This window comes from Thermobia domestica, chromosome 15 (genome assembly GCF_964235325.1).
Source record: "Thermobia domestica chromosome 15, izTheDome1.hap1.1, whole genome shotgun sequence".
Classification (NCBI taxonomy): Eukaryota; Metazoa; Arthropoda; class Insecta; order Zygentoma; family Lepismatidae; genus Thermobia; species Thermobia domestica.
In genome coordinates, this window is record NC_137468.1 from 184,195,132 (window position 1) to 184,212,051 (window position 16,920).

General features: G+C 36.7%; 1 protein-coding gene across 3 annotated transcripts in view; it reads left to right on the top strand.

Moving 5' to 3' along the window:
• The first annotated feature begins 642 nt into the window (after positions 1-642).
• PAN2 (PAN2-PAN3 deadenylation complex catalytic subunit PAN2) overlaps positions 643-16,920 on the top strand; it is a 127,309-nt gene continuing 111,031 nt past the window's right edge. For 2 of the 3 annotated variants that reach the window (XM_081740457.1, XM_081740458.1), the window contains exons 1-2: positions 643-966; positions 12,818-12,940. In XM_081740457.1, the coding sequence (XP_081596583.1) occupies positions 12,877-12,940 (64 nt within the window). In that variant the 5' untranslated portion in view covers positions 643-966; positions 12,818-12,876. The remainder of the gene's footprint in view (positions 967-12,817; positions 12,941-16,920) is intronic. The other variant, XM_081740456.1, reaches the window with a different exon arrangement.

Consider the following 16,920-nt stretch of genomic DNA (forward strand, 5'->3'; position numbering starts at 1 on the left):
AAAAATTAATTTTGAAAAACACTTTCTTGATTTGATTGGAAAAGAGGGGAGTGTTACAGAACTTTACCTGTGTTACTTTCATGTTATAGAGCCATGTATTACACTCAGGGGTAAAAGTGGATCTGAAAAAGTAGGGGGATGTATGACGTCACGTCATCCCCCGTGCCTATCTTTGCCCATTGTAATTTTTTAGAAATAGGGGACGCCACAGATATTTCCTGAAAGTGGAGAGACGGCGTCCCTTCGCGTTCCCCGAAACTTTTGCCCCCGATGGTATAAAATAATCAATTCAGCCCCTTTTGTTTCAATTTGGTACTATTTTTCAGCCCACTCCAGATCTAGGACTGTGTCAACACTGATTAGTATTTCAAGTCTCTTCTCAGAGATCAAACAACAGCAAATGTACCAATCGACGACTACATTATTTTTGTGAATTGCGAAAATAACAGTGGCCGGTGTTAAGGGTGGTTTTATGCTCAATTTTACCTATATTTCAAGTTAACTCACGGTCACATTTTCAAAACACGTTAGATTATGATAAAACTCACGGGAAACGAGCGCGCCCATACAACCCTGTGGTAAACCTACAGAGTACAGCGAGCCGAAAGTTGAACACGAACAACTTGTTTACACAAACTGTGCTTGGGAGTCCTTCAGTGCCAAAATTCTGCGTACAGTAACTTAACGCGAAAAATGCCAAACGTCATTCTAACTGCTATTCAGTTTTTGCATCGCAAAGTGTGTGTTGCGTTTACGAGAAACCGTTACGTTAAATAAACACAGTTGATGCTGTAAGTTTTCAACCACAATTTAGGGGGATTTGGAGATTTCAAAGTTGCTCGTAATGCATTAATCTGGCAACTTTTCCTACGAACAAATGAGTAACTTTAAATATGGCAACACAATAAGGAGTTGAATTTGTTTATGATGGGGATATCATATGTGGAACACTTGTAATATTTTCTAGTAAGTAGGAACTTCATACATCATCCAACAATATATATTATATCAGTCTATTACATAAAAATAATTTTTAATGAAACGTTTATGTTCAGAATTGCAAATGAAATTCACGCGGGTAGTACCCAGGTGTACTTTCCCTTAATTTGAAGACTAATTTCCATTATAAGTAAATGGTAGTCTTCCGCAGATGATGGCCCCGGATTAGACCGACATGAACCTGTTTTCAACGTTATAGTACTATCTGTTTTTGTTATTTCAATGCAGACAGAATTACTCTCATTTCCGTAGTTCACATTTTGATACGAAAATACTCTGTACCTGGGCAGTACAGCTGTATCGCCAGACCACAAGAAAATCGAAGAAAAAAGTTTATTTTATTTAGTTTCTCCCCCAAATTACCAGGTTGTGACCATTGCTCACTTGGTAGTAATTATTGTTTGAAATACAGTGTAGACGTAGGGTTATGGCATAATAACGTGCATAAAACATCAACCAACTTGTGTTAAGTGGCCACCAATCAGCATTAATCCTATCTAACAGAATCAGGGCAGGAGCGGACAAAATGGTTCGAAGCGTTATGGAGGGGATACGTAGGGACTAGGCGCGTCAGCGGCGGTGGGTATACGCATAAGCGAAGATTGTGGTGAAGCACTTTATATGTCATAAAATGTATGGCTTATGTGTTGAACAACTTTGGGGGAGGTAGTAAATGCCATACGAAAAAATTACCAAAATGTACTAAATTAGGTTTGGTAGATGTTCATCTTCTCTTCTGTAGTTTCAGTTCGTTTCCACACTTACGAAAAACTGTTCGCTTATTTAGTGGACCAAGCCTTTCACACAATTTCAGCGACTGACACTCCTTATTTTTGTATAACTCGATAAAACACAAACACGATATGACACAATCTTGCCGTTTACGCACCATTTTCACGCTGTCTTTCCGATAAATCATAACAAGTGTACCTTTCCGCCAGTGTAGTCTCTTCCGCCTCAACATACAGTACTGCTTACAACATCAAAAACAACTAATAACAACAATTATTTTCTTAACTTCAACTATTCCTCTCACCGTACTTTCACTCACCCACCCTCAGAAATCAAAATAAATTCTCCAATTCATCTGGTAAATTTTCTAAAAGTTGGTCCGGCGATACAGCAGTTAACCCTAAAATACTCCCTTGCGTGCGGCACAATTTTGCAACACTTACATGATCACTTTGTACACTACTCTTACATAGCACTTAACTTCGTCATGCATGGAATCCTACGTGGAAAAGAATACAGTTTTCATTTCGTATTTCTACTTTATTATATATATAAGAGGTAAGATCCCTCTTATTTTGATTACTTGTACAATCCTATTGGGAAATCAAATAACATATTTCTTCCATGGGTTTGACAGATTTATCTCCCCATAAAATTTTCCAGGATTTTTACCAATTTCACCATACTTAATCCAGACACAACTCGCTCTCTTATTTCCCCTCTACATTCCTGTAGTTCCCTCCATTACTGCAGCATACACATGCTAGGTTAGTTAAGAAGACAGTTGGTTTGAAACCAGGGTTGGCTGGTTTAAACCAAGGTTTAAACCAGCTGGTTTTTTCAAAAAAACCAAGTGGTTTAAACCAAAAGACAAAAAAATGTTCGTAAAAGTGTAAGTGTTTGTAAAATCTTGATGAACACACATTTGTGGGTTATCACGTTTCACTCCCGTATATTATTCGTATTATATTCAGACCTAAATTCCCCATTCATTACTCAAAAAGATTATACTACAAAAGCAACTTTTTTTACAAGTTTATAAATGTTTATTTTGTGATTTTTTTTTTTTTTTTTAGTTATTATTATTGTTATGTAATTGCAATCGAAGAAAAATTCTAAATATTGTTTCGTTTCAATGTTTACTATTGATAAAATACATCGAAAATGCCGTACTTTTTGTATGTGTGTGTGTGGGGGGGGGGGGTTCATACAGACCCCACGAGAGGCATTTAGTGAAATAAGTATCTTTGGTATCTATTTATGTATAAATGAGTTTGAGCCAAAGTGGACTCAAATAATTCGTATCTTTATTCACTTTTCTTATTGATATGCAGAGTAATTCGGTGTATTTCTTTAATTTGGAGCAATAAAAGTCGTTGTTAACTAACTTGAACTAAATTAGTTCTTCTGTACTCCGTAGTACTTTGAAATTGTTCATATGTAATTCTGTGTAATGGTTTCACTTGTGCAACTGTTTATCTTTTTGTCCTTCCGAAATGACTCTTGACAGTTATATTAAGAAGCATGTAAAGATCAGTACAACGTATTTTTTTTTATCAGGATTCCTTCGTGAGTGAGTCGGCAGACGTATCGCATCTGTGGCCAATTAGTCCTGGTTCTGAGTTCAAATGGAGGACGATTTCTCTCGGATGTAACTCGAGAAGCGGTTTTTATTCCGCTTTAAGCTTATGTGACCCCTTCCAGCATAACCCGGTTGTTGCATAATAACATCAAAGCGAAACAAACTTATTTTTGTCCATATATGATATGAATATATAGAGCAAATCATTTAAACCATAAAAACCTGGTTTAAACCAAAAAAACCGTTTTTTTTTTGGTTTTTTTAATAAAAACCATGGTTTTTGCCAACCCTGTTTGAAACACTGTCGTAGTATGCTATATTGCCTATTTATCTAATATCGCATCAGTATGCAAAGTTATATACAATTCACCAGCTTTGTTTGGTAATAGTATACATAGTCTGGAGGAAATCCATCGAAACTAAAAATTTCAGTATGTCTAATGTTTCTCGGTGGCTTTTACCTAATTTTAGGGTGCTGAATCTGAATCTGCCGGGTGTACATTTGTACACCTTGAGCGTTTCGAGTAATTCAAGATGGTGGCCAGGATGGCGGCTGTAAAATTGATAGCAATATTTTTGTATATTTTATCAAGGTGGGTATCAAATTATATGTTTCTTGGATTGCAGATTCCGATCATAATGTCAAAAATGTTATGAAATTGATACAAATCGAGGTATTCAATATGGCACCCAATATGGCGGCCGTAAAATTGACAAGAATATTTTTGGAGTATTGTATCGACATGGGTATCGAATTATATGTTTTTGGGTTGCAGATTTCAATAGTTACTTCAAAAACCTTATGAAATTGATAGAAATCAATATATTCAATATGAAATATTCAGATTCGCGACCCTCGACCTAGATACATACTTAGAACAATATCTGATACACTGAAATTTTGGATTGAGTGTTGATGCTTTCTCCGTCACCGCAACTCACCTTGTTTGCGCTCCAGAACATTTTTTCCACATTTTGGACTTCTCTATATTTATATACAAAACCATTCCTTTCTGTGTGCAAAAGAAAACAAACAACACAAGCTTAGGTTTGAAGATTTTCTTATATTTTTTTCCTGGACGTTTTCTTAATCAAAAATTATGTTGCTAACCACATTAATGCGAAATATGTACATTTACAATACAAAATGCCGATGTTTCTATGTTAATCCGCAACAAAATAATAAATATCACAGATCAGTCACTTGTCAGTCTTCGTCAGAAGTATCCATGTTTTCGTCTTCTAGATTCCTAGTATTTTGACGTGTGAAGATATTCTGGCATCGTTTAGAAGCTTCACAATTGCAGAAGTCAGTGCAGCTATTATAATTTGCCACACAGCCACAACGTCCTTTACACATGTTTTCAGAAGAACAGCCGCAACTCACCATCTTCAAGATGTCTTTCGGTGCCATCACAGTTTCCGGTGGTACAGTAACTGGTTCCAATGTTTTGTTCAGCTCATCACGATACCACCCAAAATGTGTCGGATCCATGTCTGGTGAATCTGATTTATCTGCTTGTTTCCAAATACAAGCCTGGAAATGAGCTCTTTTTACATTTTCAGAGAATGCCTCCGTAGTTTGTGGCAAGCTCTTCAATTTCGGGATATGTACGGCAGTCTTCTTCTTTGACAATTTCTTCAGCCAGACATCTCTTCTGACATCAGACATTGTAGGGCCAGTTATCCTACTACCATAGCAAAAAGCTATACACTCAGTTGTCTCCTGAATCACATCTTCAAGTAGTGATGTCTTATTTCCAAGCTCTTGAAGCTTCTTCCCACATTGTAGTACTTTCATTGCCTTCTGCTTTCCAATGCCATAAAGAGTAGAAACTGTATCGCAGCCAGAAAGAGAATGAAGTGCTAGTAAGTTTGAAACAATACCACGGTGTTTGGACACAGACAATCCAATGTCAATAACTCCTCTCTGACTTTGAGTTGCCTTCATAAAAATGTTAAGTTTTTGTGTGTGGTAGTGGTGCATCAGGAGGAGAAGAACATTCGTGTCATCACTAATTACATTTATTGTACGATTTCTGTCCAGCTGATTGGCTACCATCACTACTTGTGTGATAACTATGACATCAGCCTCTTCGTGAGTGTTTTTCATATCTGGACGTTCCTTGATACAATCAGCAGTTATTTCTGTTGTAACATCTTCTGGTCCAGTGATGAATACGCTTTTGGTGGAATATGATGGCAACCTTTCTGTCATTAGATACTTGCAGATCAGCTGTACTAGTTGTACCTTATTCTTCGTAACATTCAGCACAACTTGTTGGGAGGGCAAGGACGTGTTGAAAGACAATTTATGATACCTGCTACATATTGATCCTGTACTGACGCATCTTATTCCTCCTTTGGTGCTGTACTCCTTTTATTAGTCAAATATCAAGTACACGTTGCATTTGTTCAATTTTTCAAGCACATATGACCGATACAATTTTATGAAGTCAAAAACAGTTCCGTTAGATGGCCAGTTGATCACCCACAAAACAGCACAACCTAGCATGATAGCATCTTCGTGCTTGTTCGATCTCATAGACTTCTCTACCTGTGATATTTGTTTCAGTTTTGAATTACTTTTGCAGAACCTGGCAGTCCCATATTCATCAAACAAAGATGTGAGAACAGTGGCAAGCTCATATGAAATCACTCCTTTAGCTTTAATATCTCTTGTAGATGTGAGTCACATTGCACGCGTGTACAAGAGTTCTGTGTCAAATGACACCAATACTAGCTGTTCTTTTGACGTCATCGCAGGAAACATTACGAACCGTTGTTTAGATTGGATCGTGAAAACCAGTTGGTAGTTTTTCTTCGTAAGAACCCAACGCCTTCTCACCTATCTCAACAGCATTATCAACATTCACTTTCTGGGAATAAATTTTCCCTGTCACAATATTCACAATAGTTTTTGGGTGATCATCGGTCTTCAGAGGATATATACAATGAGACAGCTTTTCCTTTAACTTAATTCGGTCTGCAGCATCTCCTTTTACTCGGGATGGCATTTCTTCCTTATGCTTAGTTATTTCTATATCTCGTCCAGCATCTCTTATGACATAAATATCATTTACTAAACGACTGCAGGTGTGAAGGCTGAAAGCCCATCGCTTCACCTCTGATGGGTTTAGTGTAAGTCCGATTATTCCTCCTGGTCCATGGGCATAACGCATAAATGTATTCTCAATGAACATGTCTGACCATATAGCATTCCAGATACCTGGTTTGTGACGCAGAACATGTTCGCCTTTCATAAATCGTTCTAGTATTTCACTTGAAAGTAACTCTTATTTTGTTTCTGAGATATTTTTCCTAAATTCTATGAAAATGCTGCCATCTGCGAGCACGAAATTAAGATTTTACGATTTATTATTACTCATGTCAGTAAATATTTTTTTCAAAAATAGGTTTCAGAAATGACAACATAAACTTCTTTTGCAGTCGCCATAGTGGGCGCCATATTGAATATCTCGATTTAAACTTCTTTTGCAGTCGCCATATTGAATATCTCGATTTGTATCAAAATCATAACATTTTTGACTTTATTATTGGAATCTGCAACCCAAAAAAACATATAATTTGATACCCATCTTGATAAAATATACAAAAATATTCCTATCACTTTTAAAGCCGCCATCTTGAATTACTCAAAATGCTCAAGGTGTACATTTGTACACCCGGCAGATTCAGATTCAGCACCCTCAAATGAGCTAAAAACCGCTGAAAAACATTAGACATACTGAAATTTTTGGTTTGGTCCAAAAGTAAGGTTTTTCCTCCAGACTAACATGAGAATCCCCTGATCTGCGTTTCTTCTGTGTTCTATTACCACTTCTACATTAAATACCGTAAATTTTCTACGTAGTGCAATAGTAAGAAGTACCCATGTGCACAAGACATGCGATATGCATTAAATCCCCCCCCCCCCCTTCACACACACATAGTCATAGATAAAGTACAAGGGCACTACACATGAAGATATAAAGTACAGGTACGTTCTTTTTTTTTATTTTCGTATCAGTCAATAAATATATAAAAGTCGCTTTGTTACCCCCTTTGTAAGTTCGTACATACTCAATGAATAATCCCTAAAAGTATGAGCGTCCTGCTCCTTCGGGAACTGATGCAGCTTCATGTATACTATATCCCTTTGTTTTTGCCTAATCATGTTTATTACTGTTTTTGTCCTAATTAATCACGTTTATTACCTAGTTTCTATTACTCTCATGCTGACATTTTGTCTGACTATTCGTATCAGTAAATTTTGTATTTCGTTTACCATGAGTAAATTTTAGTAGAAGATCGAAGTACATCCCATTACGTGCAAAGGTAAATTATGTTTATTAAACGGTGTGAGTACATGTTAGAATTACTTCATTTTTCCTGGAGAGAAATGTTCTAACTTGTTACTAAGCTAGTCGTAGTATAATAAGCTGCTTGATGCAGTTCAACAGATTCCTGGAACCTGTAAATTTCACTCAAGCTCCTGATTCTATCAATGGTAATACCAGCTTGTGAGCCATCTGCTGGAATTACTAACTCTTCTTTAAAGTCTGGTTGACAAGAATATTGCCTCATTGCGACCTCTCTTTGAGACAAAGGAAGCACAGAGTGAGATTTATGCATTGAGTGGCGAAACGTAATAAGAAAGAAATAGTGATGCTCTTTACGAGTGATGCAGACAAGGACGTAAAAACAAATAAAAGAAAAGTTCTAGGGTATTTTCTTCATGGACGTAGAAATTAGCAAACCTCTTGGAGCAGGGAGGGGCTACAGTGGTTCAGTGGTAGTCTTCCGCTAAACTACTAAGTTCAACTGTGGTGCATGGGGTCCTTGGTTCGATCCCAGCTCACGCCAAGTGAACTTTGTAGTGGACAAACCCCGTGTGCATGGATTTTCTCGGAGTTCTCCCGTTTCCTTCCACTTTCTTCATTCCACCATTTCATTCATTTCTCATTATCACCGTCTCCTTTAGCCTAGCCGGCATAATCGTGAGACGTAAAACTTCTTTTGTAGCAGAGAGTAACGTATCGATGCAATCGACGGTCATCTTCTACCAATAATTCCAAATTATTTGAATCACCAGCCTTTTTAACAGCTGAATTCGATTAGTTACTTCGTTTTCCTCATACATACCTCAGCACATTTGGAAAATCAGTTATGGAGCATAATGTTACTAAAATTACGGAAAGACACCAAATTGAAACAGTAATAAACCTATAAGCCATACATCGTATTTTTTCCAAGAAACCTAGTTCATTACAATTTTTAGAAGTGGGACGTTTTACTTTCTTTCTTCGATTAGAAGGGTTCCACAGAAAGGCAGAAACTTTCACATGTCTTTAGTTTGCTAGCATTAAAAATTATCGATAAAGATGTCAGCACATGCTGAAACTATTGATTAAAGTTGACTTTCTTCGTGGTACAAGTTAAGACTGTTCCTTGAATCTCTAGTTAAAACCGTCCAAACAAACATTCATTGAAGATAGTGGGCACGGTGGCTCACTGATAGATCGCTTACCTCTGATGTGTGGGGTCCCTGGTTCGATCCCGGCCAAGTAAGTTTGTGGAGGACAACATAATGTCCGTGAGTTCTCTCGGGATACTCCCGTTTCCTTCCACTTTTTCATTCCACCAATTCTTCCATCATTCACTTACCTTAATTATCATCTCTCTTAGCCTGAAAAACATAATCGTGAGTCGTTGAACTGAAAGAATTCACGGAAGCTAAACGTGTTGTATAAAATGTTATTTCGTGGCAATTTGATAATTTATAATTCTACTTATTAAGTATTTAATCATATTTATTCGATTGATATTAGTCCATCATAAAAAATTTGAACCGGAATATCAGTGTATTTAGTTACTGAATTATACATATTATGAAGTAATGCATGTGCAATTAGGAATAGGTCATTAAAAATGTAAATGAAGTATTTGATTTGAAATCTGCGGCTAAGTAAGTTTGTAGTGGACAACATAGCGTCCGAGCGTTTTCTCGGGGTAATCCCGTTTTCCTTCATATTTTCATTCCACTAGTTCTTCCATCATCATTCACTTTTAACAAAAGAGACACTGACCAAAGCTTAATACTTTACTTTATTTTAAATTATAATTTGTTACTGTTTCGGATATCTAGCATATCCTTCTTCAGACACGATCGAAATTAATGAAAATACAGACATATATATAAATGTTGTTATAACAGAGTTTAAATTCTTTAACCGTCGTATACATATTCATTGTTATAAATTTTTTTTAAATTCTTTTAACAGTCATATATAGAGTCATTGTTGTGACTGTCTAGGCTTGTGGAAAGGGACAGGAGACAATTAGAGAACTTCAGAGATAGTGTGGAAGATAAAGAAAAAGGCATAAGCTTGGAAATGGAGTTGGAAGAAAATGGAAGAATAAACTTTTTAGACATGACCATAATAAAACAAGGAGAAGGCCTGGTTACGAGGTGGTACCAGAAAGAGTGCTCTGCGGAGTGTACTGCCATGAGAGGAGCGACGTGGATAGGAGTACAAAGAGAAATTTCATAACAAATATGATAAGAAGAATAGAAATGATGGAGGACGAAGAGGAAGGAAGGAAGGAGAGCATACAGAAATTCTACAGACAGTTAGAGAAGAACGGTTACAGCAAGAAAGAGTTAGAGAAGGAAGAAGAACGCAGGAAGAGTAAGAGAGGGAGAAAGAAGAATAAAGAGGATGAGAGTGGAAAATGGCATGGCATAAAAAGTATGGGAGAAGAAACGGAGAAACTGAAGAATTTATTGAAGAAAGGAGGGGTCAGAACTTATAGAAAGAGTGGAGAAACTTTATTAAGATCAATAAAGAAGAAGAATAGAAAAGGAACTAAAAAGATTAATGAAGAGGAAGAAGGGGTCATTTACAGGGTATGGTGTGAGGACTGCGATATGTCATATATAGGAGAGACAGGAAAGAAAATGAAAGAAAGGATAAAACAACATGAAGATGATGTTAGGAAGAAAAAAGATACCAATGCCATATACAAACATGTTAAGGAGACGAATCACGCAATTAATTGGGATAAGACGGAAGTGTTGGAGATGGAGAAAAGAATGATAATAAGGAAGTGGAAAGAAGCGGATTGGATAAAGAAGGTAGGAAGAGATAAACTGATGAACTGGACAGGGGGCTTACCAATTAATGAATCATGGCAAGGAAGTTTGAATAACATAGAGAAAATAAATAAATAAATAAATAAAAATAGTGATTAATTGGAAAGTGAACACGAAGACTTATAGGATGGGCTGAAGGCCTCGGTAAATAAGAAAAATAAATAAATAAATAGATAAAAATAAAAAAGTACAACAATGACTCTATATATGACTGTTAAAAGAACTTAAAAAAATTTTATAACAATGAATATGTATACGACGGTTAAAGAATTTAAACTCTGTTATAACAACATTTATATATATGTCTGTATTTTCATTAATTTCGATCGTGTCTGAAGAAGGATATGCTAGATATCCGAAACAGTAACAAATTATAATTTAAAATAAAGTAAAGTATTAAGCTTTGGTCAGTGTCTCTTTTGTTAAAACAATTAATCCAAAGCCATGAATAGTCTTACTATCATTCACTTGCCTTAACGGTGGACAAACACCGTGTGCGTGGTTTTCTCGGGGTTCTCCCGTTTCCTCCCACTCTTCATTCCACCCTTTCATTCATGTCCGCTCCTGCATGTATGTGATTTGATTTGATTTGATTTTAGCTTCCTTTCAATAACCAGGCTATAAGAGACGTGGACCTACATCTGAACGTGGGTTCCGAACCACATGAGCTCCCGCTGGAAATCGAACCCTGGCCTCCCACACTAAAGGCACGTAGCCACGAGGGGACTCTACTACACGCACTTTCCACTTTCATTAACATGCTCTGATTATGGGGAGTCTCACTTAAAACTGGTACACATCGTATATAGTAACATTTGAACATTGTGGACAGAAGATAATTGCCATAAGATTTTGGCAACATTATCAGCGCTGAGGTGTTACATACAAATGACCATGTGTGGCTGAGGGGTAGAGCGCTCACCTTTTGTGCATGGTGTTCTTAGTTCGATCCTGGCTCCCGGCAAGTAACTTTGTGGATTTTTCAGGTTTCACCTGTTTCCTCCCACTTTCGTCATTGCACCATACCATCCATCTCATCATCACTGTCTCTCGTAGCGTCGGTGCTTAATCGTTAGACGCTCAAAAGAAAAAGTCCTCATATTAATTTCAGAGATTTGACATTATTGAGCTTTTGTAAGCATTAAGCACTTGATTTTCATTTTCTTCGAAACTTATGTCTCAAATTTGTGCACTCATATTAGACTTCATATTTATGTCTATTTCATTGTTAACGTTTCATATAGCATCCTAAGAAAGTACCCTTAAAGAATATACAGGGTGATTAATGAGGAATGTCACATAATTTGTGATGTGATTCTACATGTGAAAATAAACCGAAAAAGTCCTATGAACATGTGTCCGATTTTCGATCGTTAAGGAACTGGAACGGGTTGAAGACTACACACATCCATGAATGATTATGAAGACAAGTGTGAATATTACTTACCGAAATGCTGTGTGTGGTGAACAGAATAATGGTGGAACACATAACTGATCCATCCTACAAAAGGTGTGGATGTTCTCCAACTATGACGTCGCTTTAAGGGAACAGTTGCAAGCATATCCAGTTTGCAATCTTGGGTTGGGTCAGTGAACAGTCGTGAGTCTAGGTGCGTGTCGTGCTTGATTGTTACACCGATTTACTGTACCAGACAAGTATCCCAGTATCTGAATAACACATTTCCTCAACGGTGAATTGGCCGTGGCGGCCCCTTTAACTGGCCTCCCCTATCACCCGACCTAACCCCATTAGACTTCTGTTTATGGGGCAGGTTAAAGGGGAATGTGTATGCTACGAAAGTGGATACACAGGAAGAACTTGTCGCTCGCATCACCGACGCTGTTGCCCACATTAAAGCCCGCCGAGATGGTGTTTTATGTGCAACATAACACACCCTCAAACGCGTTGACAAGTACATTGATATGGGTGTGGAACATTTATGAACACCTCTTGTAGGATGGATCAGTCACCTGTCCCGCTATTATTGTGTCTACCACACACAGCATTTCGGTAAGTAATATTCACACTTGTCTTCATATCATTCATGGATGTGTGTAGTCTTAACCCGCTCCAGCTCCTTAATGATCGAAAATCTGACACATGTTCATAGGACCTTTTCGGATTATTTTCACATGTAGAATCACCTCACAAATTATGTAACATTCCTCCTGAATCACCCTGTATAACTGATAATACGTCACTGTTCATTTCTGATTTAGAGAGTAGTAGAATACTAATGTTATTGTAAGGGAGGAAGTAATTTTTATGTTATGTTTACTTTTTCTGTATGTGTGTGGTTGAGATACTAAAGTATAATAACATAAATATAAATAATTTTTCATTGCAGTGTTCAAGAAAAAGACAAGAGTAATGCTAATTTCACTAGCGTAGCTAGTCAGGTATGAGATGGAATATCCAGAGATCGGGCCCTATGATCCAGGTGTGGCACCAGTTTCGGAGGATTTGTTAAGTAAGTAAAAGACAGACAGTCTTGTAGTTCTTTAAAACAGTTTTTAGAGTGAGCAAGAGGGTGAGGAATGGACCTTTACCGTATAGAATCAAGAGCTTGATGTTTCTAAGCAGAGAGAATGTATTTATTTATAAGTGGTTCAGATACAGATCTATGTTCAGTTTACACTGAAACAATGTCACAAAATACATAAGAAAAGCAACACACACATCTAGGTATATACAGTATATACAGGGTGGTAGGTAACTCCACCGACAAACTTTGGGAGGTGATTCCTTATATGAAATGAAAGAAAAAAGTTCTAATAAACATGGGACGAAAAACGTCTCCTTTCAGAGTTATGAGCCGCCGAAAATTCACGTATCGAAACGCTCTGCCTTAGAAACTACAGGACCGATCCCAAGCGGTTTAAGGAATTACAAAGGACCTAGTATGCGCTCTATCTAAATATCCATGTTCTACCGTGGTCCGTTATGGGCGAAACGAACTGTGAAAAAGAAGTTGAGGTATAGGGATACTCCTTTAAGTACTAATTGCGCGTTCGTTTCGCCGATAACGTAGGATGTTAAAACATGGATATTTAGAAAGATTGCATACTAGTTCCTGTGTAATTCCTTGAACCGCTTGGGATAGGTCCTATAGTTTGTAAGACAGGGCGTTTCGAAACATGATTTTTCGAATTTTTGGCGGTTCATAACTCTGAAAGGAGACTTTTTTGACCTATGTTTATCAGAACGTTTTTCTTTCATTTCATATAAGGAATCACCTTCCAAAGTTTGTCGATGGAGTTACCTACCACCCTGTATATATGTGTATAATATATATATAAGAACCACATTTACAGAGACTTCGATTTGTTTCTAAAATGGTTTTCAGAGTAAAAAAATATCAACATCTGACGATAAACTATTATACAGTGATACCAGCCTGAAATATAAAGAACGTTGTATAATTGATAGTCTTGGTGTTACATATGTTAGTAACATGTGACTGCGAATAATTCGAAAAGGTTCATGAAAATTGAGAACAGAAACCAACAGTTCGGAGTCGGTTTTTCTATTGATAATTTTATGGAGAAGCAGCAAGTTTGCCACTACACTCGAGTACGTGGAGTGTGTGTGTTAAGTTTGTTTAGTTGCTAAGACTACACACTGAATGATCTCTTTGTTTAACAATGGCAAGAAAAAAGTTAAGAACAGAATCAAAAGAGAATAAGAATTTCAAATAAATAACGATTTTGTGTGTTTTTCTTGTCCTCGGGATTATTGCAGTACTAACTGTAAAATGCCAGTTGGTCGCACAGGAAGAATAAATTTATGTAAAATATTCAGAGTTTATGTTTAAATTAGTTTATATACTGAGAATAATCCTTTCTCCCCTCTCCGTAAAAGTGGAATTTTCCAAAAGGCTAGGGCATATGATTTTATTTTTATTAAGGAGTTTGTATATCAAGTTTCAACTTCCTAGCACGAAGAGCTAGTGAGATACTTTATCCGTGATACACATTTTAAACCCCACCTCTTCACCAGTTAGGATAAGCATTCTAATGAAAAGAACACAAACAGAAATCTGGCTTGACTTTAGTGCTTACTTTCTTCGAAATTCGTTTCAAACTGTTCAGCCGTTTGGCTAATGTACACTCATGTCCAAAATTATTGTCTCATGTCTATAAATATGTTGTAGAAATAATAATTTGATAACGAACTCGCCCGGTATTTCTTATAATGTTAGTATGTGTATAATCAGCAAAGATATGTATGTGGCAAATTTCATGTCAAAAGAGCAGTAAATAACAAAAAAACGAAAATAAAACTTTATTGTTAATTTAGCAACATTTTGTTTTACTCATTCAAATTTTCGTATTTATAATTCTTTCCGTGTGAAATTTACCAGAAATATATATTTCCCGATTATACACATAGTATCAATATTAAAAGTACCCTGCTAAGTCATTATCAAATTATATTCTTACAAGAAGACAATTGTAGATATGCGTCAACATTTTGGACATGAGTGTACATAAGACAGACAATGTCGATTTTTATTAGTATGTGTGAAATCAGAGTTAGTTGTCTAATTTTGACTCGAAGTTTCTTTTGTGTTATTGAGAAAATGTATGCTACTACGGAAGTGGTTTTCTGGAGTGACTTAATCGCGTGTAATTCTCAACAATGAAACGCTAGGGATCACAACCGTGTCCGCAGAAACACGAGGAGGGCACGAAGAGAACCCCCTAGAAGCAACGGCGCCGACTTTCCAAAATTTATGTGGGTGCATATCAGTGGCGGGACGTGTTATATGGTTTCAGGAGAGTCTCAATATTTTTTTTATTGATTTCCTTTTAGTTCAAATCTTTTATGAGCTGTGCTCGATTCTATTCACAATATAGTTCCGTTTTTATTGTGGAAACTGCCTTTCACTAGGCCAGAGACAGGAAAGGATGGGGTGAGTGTGTTGCTTGGTTGCTTTACACAGACACATTTGAAACAAACAATTGTTTTAGAGAAGTTTTAACTTCCATATCTGTTTTAATTGTTTATTTTTTGAGAAATATTTATGTTATTTTGTTTCTATCAAACTAAAAAATATTGTGGATGCGCCGCACTCACAAGATTATTTGTGTAGGTGCTGGAGCTCCGGAGCACCCACGTAGTCGGCGCGCATGCGTAGAACCCCTCCACAGGCTTTGATTGTAAAATTGGCTATAAAAGAGCATATCAAAAGACAGAAGACATCAGTTTCAGGTTATCACTTTCTGCCTTTTTCTCCAAGCTGCTCTGGTCAGGGGCAATATCTTTACAGCCCTGTTGCAAATTAAAGGTAAAAGATTTAATTTCATAATAGCATTTCCGCTTTTTCTCATAGATTTAACTTCATTTTTTTACATAACATAACAACACAGGGCTGCAAATGAAAACGATGTAAAACTTACTTTCATCTAGTTGTTGACTCGCTGATTCCGAAAATGCAATCTATTTTCTCTCATCACCTTAGGTTTTTTTTCCGCAAATTGACTTTAAAAGTTTTTTTTTTTTTTCTTTGTGACAGAAATATGAAGCAAATAAAGGAAAGAAGGGAAGTGCTAAAGGAGAAACAAGTAATTTGCAAGACGTTCCACTCGCAATGAACAAACTTTTTTCTAGTATTGTTATGTTTATTAGGTGATGGCACAAAGTCATAATCTTAGAACAAAATATACTTATTTTCGTTTAGAGAAAATACTTATTCATATTTTCTTTTGCTTTTATTAATATGGAAGGTTAAAAGTTATAGGTAAATTACTGAGATATTTAAAAAAAATTGAGTAACATACAGTAGTTCCAAGTTAGTGTTTTGTAATTAGTGTAACGTGGGAAACTCAAAAGCAAAACGGGACTTTTTGGCTCTCGAGAAGAGATTTTATAATGTTTCAGTTTGGCATCACTGGATATCTGGTCACCGAATGAGTCGGCCTCTCTCGGCAATTAAGTGCCCTAACCGCATTTCACAACAAGTTGAAATTTGTTACCGTCGTCCAGCTGAGCGATAACAGGGTGCTTGAATATGCGTTATGTTCTGACCACGACAGGGCCATGGAATGACAGGAGTTTATACCCTGCATCAGGTTTCGTTTTTACGATTGTTTTCGCCAATAACATTCGGCCTATGTTTAGCAGAAGGAGTCCAGCTCTTTTCTCTGAAAAATGTTACAATTTTGGTAATTTCTGTTCACATTCGGTTAGTTTAGAGTACGTTAGGTTAGTTTAGGCTAGCTAAGTTTAGTTTAGTTTAGGTTAGGTTCATTTATGTTAAATTAGTGTAGGGGTCCCGCCTAATTTTCCAAAAAATGATAGAATTTCGCTTGTTTCTACTAACATTAGGCAAGTTTAGGTTAGTTAAGGTTAGGTTAGGTTAGATTTGGTTACGTTATGTTAGGTCTAAGTACTTGCATCATTCATTTCTCCTGTAAATTTTGTGTTTTTTAAGTGCTTCTGGACCCC